The 12,359-nt window shown below is 41.2% G+C and overlaps 1 protein-coding gene across 1 annotated transcript in view; it reads right to left on the reverse strand.

The window, feature by feature from the left end:
• Nucleotides 1-12,359, reverse strand: part of gad2 (glutamate decarboxylase 2) — a 103,543-nt gene that overhangs the window by 26,728 nt on the left and 64,456 nt on the right. The window contains exon 8 of the mRNA XM_059971332.1: nucleotides 3,390-3,469. Coding sequence (XP_059827315.1) covers nucleotides 3,390-3,469 — 80 coding nt within the window. The remainder of the gene's footprint in view (nucleotides 1-3,389; nucleotides 3,470-12,359) is intronic.

Genomic DNA, 12,359 nt, shown 5'->3' on the forward strand with positions numbered 1-12,359 from the left:
CAGGACACAAAGTGTCCACTAATATTGACTATAAACACTTCCTCCTATACTGTGTCCTGTAAGGATGCCATCCTCTTTCTGCATGGACTACAGCCATATGGTACAAATGCTGAAATTTCTTGTTTCAGTTAACTCTGTTCTTTTCTCATTTCTGTTATTCCACCCATGATCTCTCTTTATTTGCTCATCGTTTCCATCACCTCTTGTTACCAACACACCACCCTTCCCAGCTGGTTCCATCTGTCCAACGTCCAGCTTCCCAGCTTTCTTCTCCCTAGGTTTACCTTCCCTATCCCATCTCCCAGCTAGCTCCACCTGCCCATCATTCTTTCCTTATCTGTTTCTGCCTGTCACCTACTAGCTCTAAGTCTGTCCCTCCCTCTCCTCTCACATTTAGCTCCATCTACCATTCCTTCTTCTTCATTTTTCATGTGTCCACCTATTATCTGCCAGCTTCTGCCTTGCTCCTTCCTCTCACAATATACTGGCTATCATCACTCTACACTCAGTCCCGGAGCAAGGTCTCTGTCCAAAATGTCAGCCATCCTTTTGCCTCCACAGATGCTGCTTGACCTACTGAGTTCTTCTAACAGTATATTAATTGCTGGGATGAGAGGATAAACAGATTTGGCTCTATTCTTTGGAGTTTAGATGATCCTATTGAAACATGAACAATTTCAAGATGGCATGGGAGGTTTTACATCCAGATCTTTTTATTCGTGTAGAAGTCTTGAATGAAGCAATAGGTTTCAGAGATTAGTCATTTTAAACTGAGGTACACATAGAAGTTTCTTCTCCCAGAGGGCAGTGAACCTTTAGAATTCTTTATCAGAGTATTGGAGACCAGATCATTTTAAGTTTCTAAATAGGGGTTAGATCAGGAAATTGAGGCTTATTGGGAATTAGTGGAGATGAGGAGATGATGCCAGGGCTGATCAGCCATGATTTTATTGAATGGTGGGGCTGGTTAGAGGGGTCAAATAGCCTATTCCTGTTGCTAGTTTATGGCGCTCCTGAGTACTAAGTATTTACAGCACTTTTGACATATACTTCAGTTTTGTCAATACTCAATTTTTGTCTAAAAGCACAGTGTTAACAATGAACTGAAAACTATATTATCATTCCAAAAACATTTATATGAACAGCCAAAATGTCAAAATCAAGATATGACCCTGCCAATTGAAACATTGCCCTGAGTATCTGTTTGGTTTAAAAATTATTCATCATCTTCACTCTCGCCAGGCTTTCTGGGTCCAATGTTTATTATATTTGTAGAGTAAAATGGCTGTTCCAGTGAAGGTATTTCTACCAGTTAAGCTTGTTTCATTGTGCGTGGTGCCTTTGGAGCCCTCCCAACATCTGTTTTTGCCTTGTGCAAGTTGGCCTTTCCCGGCTTTTAAAATTAGCTTTCTTGCAAGACTATATTCACAATCTTGTATCCCTACCAACAAGCCAGTATCTGACTCAAATTGGTTGCCATGGTGATTTGCAATGACAATTAATGAAATAAGAGTCATTATCTACAATTTTCATCCATTTTGAGATAATGACTCCCCTGTGACCAGTAGGTTCATACAGAACTACAGATTGTAGCACAGAATTTATCACAAGCTCCGTGTGTTTTTAGTCTTCATTCCTATTTATTAAACCCTACATTCTGCTGGCATTTTTTCATGTTATAGTATTTCATGTGCATTATGCTCATCTTAGGTTTTGCAAAGGCTAAAGAAGCCGGTGCTCACATATAGAAGTATGTGATTGATAGCTTGATGAGACAAATACATCATAAAGGACAAAGGATCATCTGTCTTTCAAACAGATTGATAGGTCTCTCGGCACCTAGCAACAGAAAATGCAAGCGTTTTTTAAAACCAGAACTCTGATGCAAACATTCAAGCATCGCAACTAGAGACATCATCTTATATTTATGGAGTTAGATTGACTCATGACTTTGACAGAAGACCTTTGTGTACACCTTAATTATAAACGACTGACCCCTCCCTATTTTTCAGCTATATCTCTTTCTCTGTGCGCCCTCCAGTAATGAATGGTAATGTGTCGCTTAGCACAATGCTGTTACAGCTATTGGAGTTTGGAGATAATTTCCAACGTCATCTGAAAGGAGTTGAGTCCTTATGTCCTTGACATGGAATGCGTGGGTTTTCTCCGGGTCCTCTAGTTTCCTCCCACAGTTCAAAGATGTATCGGTTAGTAGGTTAATTGGTCATTGTAAAATGTCCCATAATTAGGCTAGGGTTTAATTGGGGGTTGTTGGTCGGCGTGGATCGAAGGTCTGGAAAGGCCTATTCCATGCTGTATTTATAAATAAAATAGATAAATAATAATCTTAACATATGCCTTGTCAAATCCTCCTATGATCTTACACGTTTGAGTAAGGTTACTCCTTATTTTAGTAAAAACTAAGGATCATAAGCCTAAAATGATCCTGGCCAGGTTAATGGTGAAAAGGGGAACTGATGACCCTGAGAGACAGAATAAGTTTTCAGGGGTATAGGGAAATAAAGGGAAGGAAATGGAACTAATGAGTTTGCTCCCTGGGAGCCAGCATTAACCTAATGGTAAAAAATGTGTATGGAGTGCTTGCCTTTATCAGTTGAGGCATTGAATTGAAGGGTTGGCAAGTTACTTTGCAGCTTTGTAAAACACTGGCTAGGCTGTATCGAGAGTTTTGCATTCACATCTGGCAACTCCATTAAAGGAAGGATGCGTAGGCTACGCAGAGGGTACAGTTGAATTTTAGCAGGATGCTGCCCAGATTCAAGGGCATGTGCTATAAGGAGAAGCTGAATTTCATTAATATGAATCCCTTAGTGTGATGAAGCTATTCCAAAAGCATTTAAAGCCAACAAAATACTACGGAAAGTAGGCATCTGCACTCTTTTGAAAAGCCAATGTTTGCAAGGACTACCAAACACAACTGCAACAGTGACCAAGTCATTCTCTATTGATGAAAATCTGAAAAAAAAGATGCTGATGCTGGAAATCTTAAATAAAAAGAGAAAATATTGTAGTTTCCAACAGGTTCTGTTTTTAATATAATTTTAATGATGTTTATTATGTGATAAATATTAGCCAGGACGGTGGGGATAATTCTGCTCTTCTACAAAATAGTGTCGTGGAATATTCCACATCCACTACAGAGGGCAGACTGGACCAGAATTTAGCATCTCTGTAACCTGCTGTGCCTGATTCACACTGGCACCTTCTGCCTGCTTCACTGCTGTGCTGCCTGCAAGCACTCTCCACAGTCAGAGCTCTGAGCAATTGCACATGCAGATTGTGTATCAGCAGAGATCTTTAATGTGGTTGAATGCAGAATCAGGGCTTCGCTGCTTGAGGAGTGGAAGGCAGTATGTAAAATAACCTACCTTGCATCACACCTGATCAGAACCACTCCATCAGTCCCAATTCCCAGAGCTGCTGCTGCCTTCTTTATCGAAAAATGACTCTGTAAGTATCAGCACACAAAGAGAAAAAAACCTTAATGGGATCCTAATAACTACAAAACAGAAAAAAAAACTATGAAACCTGAGGTATTTTTGTCCTTTTATTCTTTGCCTTTCTTTTCTCAGAAGATACTGACTTGGTACTCGATTTGGGAACACGGCAAACCATTTGGTGCTTTTTCAAGTGGCAATTCTTATGTGTTACTCGTTTTATTGAATCCCACAATATTATGAAGAGAAAAGACAAATCAAAACTTGAATTGAGGTGGTGCCCTTCATGACCCCAGAATATGCAAAATATTTAGATCCAATGGAATCAATTTGAAGCACTCACTGTAGAAAAGGAAACATGACAGCTAATTTATGCACAGCAGACTCCCATAATGATCAGCTCCTTTGTTTCTTTGTGATTACTTGATAAATATTGGATTTAGCACCGGGGCAACTTCCCCACACCACTTCAACAGAATACAAAGGAATCTTGACAGAGGAGATGGGACAATTTAAATATGGAAACTGACCAAATGACCCATTGAATCCATACTCAGTTTTGTAAGAAACAAATCTGTTTCCCCGGCTTTGTAATGATATAGTAAGGCCAATTTATCCAAATCTATTCAAATAATCTCAATTTAAATTTGTCCAGTGTTACTTAAACTCATAGAACAGAAACAGAAAATTCTGGAAGTGCTGATCAGGTCAGATAATGCTGTGAAAAGAAACTACAGTTAACGCTTTGGGTCAAAGAAATTATAATGGAACAAAAAACGTGAAAATAGAAGCAGGCTATTTTAAGTTAAAGAGAGGGACAAGAGTGTGGATAATTGAGAGAACATCTGTGATACGATGGAGCTTGTCCACATTGATGCAAGATGAGAGAGATAAATATGTTTATAAGTTCATGGGATGCTGTTGTGTTTGGAAGAATATTAAAACAGGGAGATGAATAAGAATAAGAGAAACCAAACACAATGCCAGAATTGTGAAATGCAGAACCTAGCAGCTTCAGAAAATCAGAAAATAAAGAGTATGTTGGAATTTGCCAACAGAATATGCACCATCTCTGGATTGAGAAAAACTGTGTTGATGTTATAGGTAGAGCTGGTCAATTCTGGAACAAACAGGAAAAGCTGCTGATCTGAAATTGTTGAACTTACATTATATAGAGGTCTGCAGCAAATCAAGACAGATGGTGAGGTGCTTATGCTGAGTTTCATTGTAATAGTATTCGAGAAAAGGTCAGGGCGGGAGTGGAATGGAGAAGTGCAGGCTTAGTGTTCTTTTAGCCAACCGGTTCTGATTTCCTTCTACATCCTCTATTTACACTCCTCCAAATAACACAGACACGAGTTAGAAGCATTTATCACCCCCTGTTTGATGATATCAGCAGCACTTGTGTCACTTCGACAGACTTGGCTTCTATCCTGTCAAAGGCATTCCCTGTGTTCTTTCCATTATCTCACTCTGTATAATTTAAATCTGTTGTTTTCTCCTTTTACCAGCTCTGACAAATGGTGTTACTACTGAAAAGTTACATGTTTTTTTTCCTTTCCAGACTTGGAAGACACTTGTCTAACCTGATACGTATCTCAAGGATTTTCTGTCTTTCCTTAAAATAACAGACACGAGATCCTGCAGATGCTGAAAATCCAGAGCAGCACACAAAAAATGCTCACGGAACTCAGAAGGCAATTCAGCATCCATGGAGAGGAATAAACTGTGAATATTTTGGGATGAGGCCATTCATCATGTCCTGATGAAGGTCTTGGCCTGAACGTTGACCATTTATTCCTCTCCATAGATGCTGCCTCAGCTGTTAAGTTCCTCCAGCATTTGGTGTGAGTTAGAAAAGAGTTTCCCAAACTGGGACCCTTTGCTTAATGGTATTGGTCCATGGCATAAGAAAGGTTGGGAATGCTTAGCTTGGAATAATAGGACCTTTATGCTATTAAGAAGGAAGCTCAGCATGTTATTGATTGCACACTGGATTGTTAGCTTCAAATTTACACTGCTATTCTGGATTTGGTCAAGAACTCTCAACTTTCTTATCCAGAGACTTCAGTGTTAACAGATGATATGTAGAAACTGAATTGTTTCGGCACAGCATTTGTACCTGCAATCAGTAGAATTCAAATATGTACCAAATTCTTTATCATCATCTAGAATGTCTTCCTTGTATAGCATGATCTGTAATAAGCTAGCAGCAGATATATAAGTGCAGCTAACGACAAGGGAAAGACCATGTGACACCTGGAGAGACAGCTGACAGGAGGAAATAGATACCCATAACAGCAGGCTCTATCACCTTGTCAGGGCACAAGAGCCACCCTTACTTGGCTACGGGAAGTTTAAAGAGAAATGTACCCCCAGATTCTGTGAGAGCGGGAGCACAAAAAGACTCTCTGACTGACCTCCTGGTTATGAACCTCGGCATGGACATGGCAATGAATCAAGAAAGTGGCAATAGTCTTGAGAAACCAGCAGCTGGACATGCTCTTCAGACCTGTAGGTGTGGCTGGACTAAAGTAACGTCAACTTGTGGCCTTAAAATTCATCAAGGACGGAAGAAATGCTTGAAAATCTCCAACCCAGAGCCCTGCATTGACCAGATTCTGTTAAGAGGAAGGTCAAATCAGTCGGATGAAACTCAGCAGCAGGAAGAAACACACAGACTGCAGAGTATCAGCACCCTATGAGATGTGGAAGAAGTTTCAGACATAAGCAGCAGTCCAAGACACAGCCAGGCACATTGTAAAGTGGAGAACATGCAAGGACGTAAGCCATTGGTGAAATGGCCAAAGTCTAACAGTAAGGAATGAGAAACCATCAATACAGATGTGAGCCTGATCTTAAGTGGCATCAAAGGATCAGCAGAAAAGAAGTTGGAGAAGATAGGTGATTGACTTACCTCATTATCAGAGCCTCAAAATGGGTTGCGCAAGGAAAACGGCTACAGTTTGGTCAATGGTACCACCAATATGAGCCATTATGGATGATATAACAATACTGATGACAACTGTCCCCTGAACCAAGGGACTTCTGGAAAAGCTTCATCAAAACATCACACGGGTGAGGAAGAAGATCAAGCCCAGCAAGTGCAGAAGCATCTCCATTGTCAAAGGTCAAGTCACGGATCAAAGATTTCATATTGATGTCCCAACTGTGTCAGAAATGCCAGTGAAGAACTTGGGCCGATGGTATGATGCTCAATTCAAGGACACCGAGCAGTTTAAACAACTTGAAAATGATACCATCACGTACATAGCTCGCATCAACAAGACCTGGCAGACAGGAAAACTCAGGCCGTGGTGCTTTCAGTTTGGCATACTCCCAAGACTCATGTGGCCTTTAACAGTGAATGAAATCCCCATCAACAAGGTGGAAAAGCTCAAAAGAGTGATCAGCACACAGGTGAAACAGTGGCTTGGAATTCCACGATGCTTAAGTCCTCTTGGACTGTACGGGAATGGCAAATTGGAATTACCAATTGCAAGTCCTGTGGAAGAATTCAAATGCACCAAAGCAATGTTGATCATGACCCTCACTGAATCTGAAGATACTGTTATTTGAACAGCGCCCCCCCCCCACCCCCCCGTGTGGCAACGGGGAGGAAATGAACTCCATCTGAAGCCGTTCAGAGTGCTAAGTCTGCTCTTTGCTTTAGGGATGTGATTGGCCAAGTCCAACTTGGGAGAGCTGGGCTCAGGATCATCCCAAAGGCTCCTCAATGGCACAAGACAACGTCAGTGCAGAAGGATCGGCTTGTGGTGGAGAAGGTGAGAAGACAGGAGGAGGCAGAGCGATACGCCAGGGCCGTCTCAATGGCCAAGGAGGGCCAATGGGCTAATTGGGAGAGCCTGGAAAAGAGGAAACTCAGCTGGGAGCTGGAGGGATCTCAGCTAAGTTTTGTCATCAGAGCCACTTGTGACATCCTACCCACACCCCAGTGGTGGGGAGAAGACCCCACTTGGTCTCTTTGTCAAGCACCCGGCACTAAGGCACATTTTAACAGGATGCACCATGAGCCTCAGCCAGGGGCATAACCAAGTTCTCAGACAGCTGGCATCAGTCTTGGAACAGAGGTGAATCACCATGAATGTTCTCTGGCAAACATCGGCAAAACGTGTTCACATCACATGATTTGTATCAGCAGGCCAACCTCCAGAGCACCATATAACACCAGAAGAGGTAAGCATTCTGCTGGTTGCTCGGGATTGGAAAATGGACGTGGACTTGGGAAAAAAGCTTGTGTTTCCCCCAGACATTGTGGCTACAACACTCTGGCCAGGCATGGTCCTGTGGTCCACAACAGCTAAGCTGGCATATGTTGTGGAATTGACAGTACCATGGGAAGATGGTAAAGAAGAAGCTTATGAGGGGAAAAAGACCAAGTACTCTCAACTGGCATCTGAAGCTGCCCAGAATGGCTGGAAGACCAAGATTTTCTCTGTAGAAGTGGGATGCAGGGGATTTGTGGCTAGATCTATGACCAGTCTATTGAAAAAGATGGGGGTGAGGGGTTATTCACTCCAACAAGCGATCAAGTCCTTGTCAAATGTAGCAGAAGAAAGCAGCAATTGGATTTGGATTAAAAGGAAAGACAACAACTGGGCTGCAAGATGAAGACAGGAGGGTACAGAACTGAGGGGGGTGTATCTGGGACGCCAGGTAGCACCATTGGGCCCTTTGGAGACGACGTGGGCTTGTCAACAAAACATCAAAGAAGGGGGGTGCCCACCTGATGACCCTGATGAGGTACCTACCCTCCTTGCCACCACTCCAAGCCCACTGCCAACATCCAGAGTACCAACTTATCATAGGGATTGAAACATCGTCCTATTAGCTCTACTACATAGATTGACATCAAAGTAAAAAAGTTTCACCAACAAAAAAAACCTCAGTTAAGACTCACTCCCGACCCGTTGTATGAAAAAGACAGTAACTTAAAATTAATTCCTGCCTTGATAAGCAGTATGAATGTTATTTCTGATGGTGAAAAGCGATCAATTAGCAGTATTATTGTTTACTGGGAACTTGATCACTTATTCAATAATATATGATTTTGCTATTAAAGTAAACAAATATAATAACTCCAGAAGTAGTTGCCATTTATCCAGTCATATGGCAAAATATTAATGTTTATTAATACAAGAGGGACGAGTTACAACTCAACTAGAGGGCAGGTATCTTTGTGGGCACAGTTGCCAGTGCTGTCAGGGAGGGCTAACTGACTTGCCATTTGGGTGAGATCCTAAGTAGAAGTGAGGCAGAGCAGTATCGGAAAAGACAGCAAAAATGGCAAGATAGCAAGGAGCATGGCAAGGAGTGAGGAATGTTGCTTGGATTAAATTGCATTTACTTAATGTGAGAGGTAATGCAGGTGAACTGGGGGCATAGGTTAATATGTGGGATGGGTTACTACATGCATTGCAAAAACGTGAAAAGAAAGGCAGGAATGGAAGCATAATGTTCTGGGCCACCAATGATTCACCCGAAATATAGGGGTGAAGGGAAAAGAGGAGGAGTTGCTTTTCTGGTTAAAGTGAAATTGTAGCAGTAATTGGTGATGATTTTAATGAAAGATCATCTAATGAGGGTTATGGGGGAACTAGAAAAAAGAAGGGAATGATTACCATGTTGGGATTGCACATTGGGCCCCCAAGTAATCCTCAGAAATTAGCAGAGCATGTGCAGGAGGTTCAGGAGAGTTGTAGGAATAATAGGGTTATCACCATAGGAGATTTTAACTTTTCTAACATTGACTGGGAATGTTATAGTGATAGGTGTCTTGATTGGGTAGGATTTATTCAACATGTTCAGGAAAAGTTCCTCAAACTGTATATGGGGGTCCCACATTGCATAAGTTCCATGTGTTCGAACAGAGCATAGCTTGATCTACTCCTGGGAAATAAGGAAGGGCAAGTGACTGAGATCATGGGTCGGGAGCACCTTGGGGCCAGTGACCATAGTTCTGTTAGTTTTGAAGTTGTTATAGAAAGGAACAGGTTTGAGTTCTGAATTGGGGAAAGGGAAATTTTGACAGCATTAGACAGAGGCTGGGAAAGTTTAATTGGACTGGTTTGCTTGTAACCAAAGGGGTCTCTGGTAAGTGCAAGGCTTTGAGATAGCAAGAGTTCAAGGACTGCATGTTCCTGTTAAAGTAAAAGGCAAAGCCACTGGGAGTTGGAAACCCTGAATGTCAGGGAATATTATAACTCTAGTCAAGAAAATGAAATTCTGGATCAGGCACAGACAGTTTGGATTAAGTGAATCACTGGCGATATGTGGAAAATGTTGGAGGACATTCAAGAAGAAAATTAGGAGACAAAGAGGAGGCATGAGAGGTGTATTTGGAAGAGAAAATTAAGGAGAACATCAAGAGATATTGGAAACATATTAAGGAGAAAATATTGAATAGGAAGAAGCCATAGCCCTTCAAGGACCAAGATGGAAATCTATGTGAGAAGTCACCAGAGAAGGGCAGAATTCTAAATGATTATTTCTGCTCTGTATTTTTTCACCATGAAGAAAAAGGTGAAGTGTTGGGAACTTGGCAATGTTAATGGAGATACTTAGAAGAAGAGGTGTTGTATGTGTTAATATGTACCAAATTAGAGACCGAATTATAGGAAAGATGTTTACAAAATAGAGAGAGTACAGAGGAGATTTACTAGAATGTTACCTGGGTTTCAGCACCTAAGTTACAGAGAAAGGTTGACCAAGTTAAGTCTTTATTCTTTGAAGGGTAGAGAGGGGGGACTTGATAGAGGTATTTAAAATTTTGAGGGGGATAGATAGAGTTGACGTGGATAGGCTTTTTCCATTGAGAGTAGGGGAGATTCAAATGAGAGGACATGAGTTGAGAGTTAAGGGGCAAAAGTTTAGGGGTAACACGAGGGGGAACTTCTTTACTCAGAGAGTGGTCGCTGTGTGGAACGAGCTTCCAGTAGAAGTGGTAGAGGCAGGTTCGATATCGTCATTAAAAAAAAAAAATTGGATAGGTATATGGACAGGAAAGGAATAGAGGGTTATGGGCTGAGTGCAGGTTGGTGGGACTAGGTGAGAGTAAGTGTTCGGCACAGACTAGAAGGGCCGAGATGGCCTGTTTCCGTGCTGTAATTGTTATATGGTATATGGTATGAAGGTAGACAAATCTCCATGTCTGGATGAGGGGTATCAAAGAACACTAAGGGTAGCTAGAGAAGAAACTGCAAGAGCACCCATTGAGATATTGCAATATTGCCATTGTTCGGCAAATGCAGGAAGACAAAGATAGAGCAAAATGTTATGCCTTTATTTAAGAAGAGCTGTAAGGATAGTCCTGGTTATTACAGACCCATTAGCTTAATGTTCATGGTAGCTAAGATGCTGGGAGTTATTCTGAGAGATAAGATACACCTACATTTGGAAAGATGGGTTGATTAGGGATAGCCTGCATAGTTTTGTGCATGGGATCTTGGATCTTGTCTTATGAATTTTATTGAGATTTTTGATGACCTAGCCAAGAAAGTTGATGAGGGCAGGGTGTTAGACATAGTTTATATGGACTACAGTAAGGCCTTCGTTAAGATCTCACATGGTAGGCTGCTCTGTTAAGTTAGAATGCATGGTATCCAAGGAGAGTGAGGAAACTGGCTACAAAATTAGCTGGATGGTGGGAAACAGAAGATGAACAAAGAAGGATGTTTCTCAGACTGGAGATTTGTGACTAGTGCTGCACACCAGGGTTTGGTGCTGTGCCCATTGTTATTTGTCATCTGTATTAATAAACTGGATGAGCATCTATGAGGAATAATTAATAACTTTACAGAATACACTAAAATAGGTAGTGCAATAGATAGTGAAGAGGGGTATCAAGAATTGCAGTGGGATCATGATCAGCTGGTTGGATGGACTGTGGACTGGCAAATGGAATTTAATTCAGATCATTGGGAAGTGCTACATTTTGGAAGGATAAATCAAAGTAAGATTTTTACATGAAATGGAACAGAGGGACCTTGGATACAGCTGCATAGCTCCCTTAAATTGGAGGCATAGGTAGATAGGGTAGTGAAGAAGCGTTTGGCATGCTTGCCTTAATCAATCAGGGCATTGATTGCAGAAGTTGGAAAGTTATATTGTGATTGTCCTAGACATTGGGAAAGCTACAATTGCAGTATTGTGTTCGATTTTGGTCATCCTGTTATATGAAGGATGTGATTAAAAGGGAAAGAGTGCATAAGTGATTTACAAGGATATTGCCAGGGATTGAGTAATGGGCAGGGTGTTAGATAGGCTAGGTCTTTACTCTTTGGAGCATGCAAGACTGAGAGGTGATTTCATACAGGTATATAAAATCATGACGGTATAGGTAAGAGAAGCATTTATTTTCCCCTGGAGTTAGGGAATCAAAAAGCAGAAGATGTAGTTTTAAGATTAGTGGTAAAAGGTTTCATAAGAACTTGACCATAGATATAAGGAACCAGCTGCCAGAGGAAATGGCTGAGGCTGGTACATTATATATATTTACGAAATATGGGGACAGATAGATGGATGGCAACAATTTAAAGGGATATGGACCAAGTGCAGGGAATTGGGATTCACTTGAATATACTGTACATCTTGGTTGGGATGGACAAGAATAGGGCAAAATGCCTTTCTTCTGTGTTGTATAATTCTGACCTGATGATTGTGTGCTTTGATATGATACTGTTTTAGTGCTACAACAACATCCAGGATCAGTACAGCAGCTTTACTGTAGAAATTAAAAGACTATCTACGAATGGATGGACATGAGAAAGATATTTAAATGGATATTAGATTATTGTCCAAATGTTTATAAATGTTAAATTAACAGGAAACATTAAAATTGATAAACTGGGATGAACACAAGGGATTCTGCAAATGTTGAAA

The sequence above is a fragment of the Hypanus sabinus genome, chromosome 6 (genome assembly GCF_030144855.1).
Source record: "Hypanus sabinus isolate sHypSab1 chromosome 6, sHypSab1.hap1, whole genome shotgun sequence".
Lineage (NCBI taxonomy): Eukaryota > Metazoa > Chordata > Chondrichthyes > Myliobatiformes > Dasyatidae > Hypanus > Hypanus sabinus.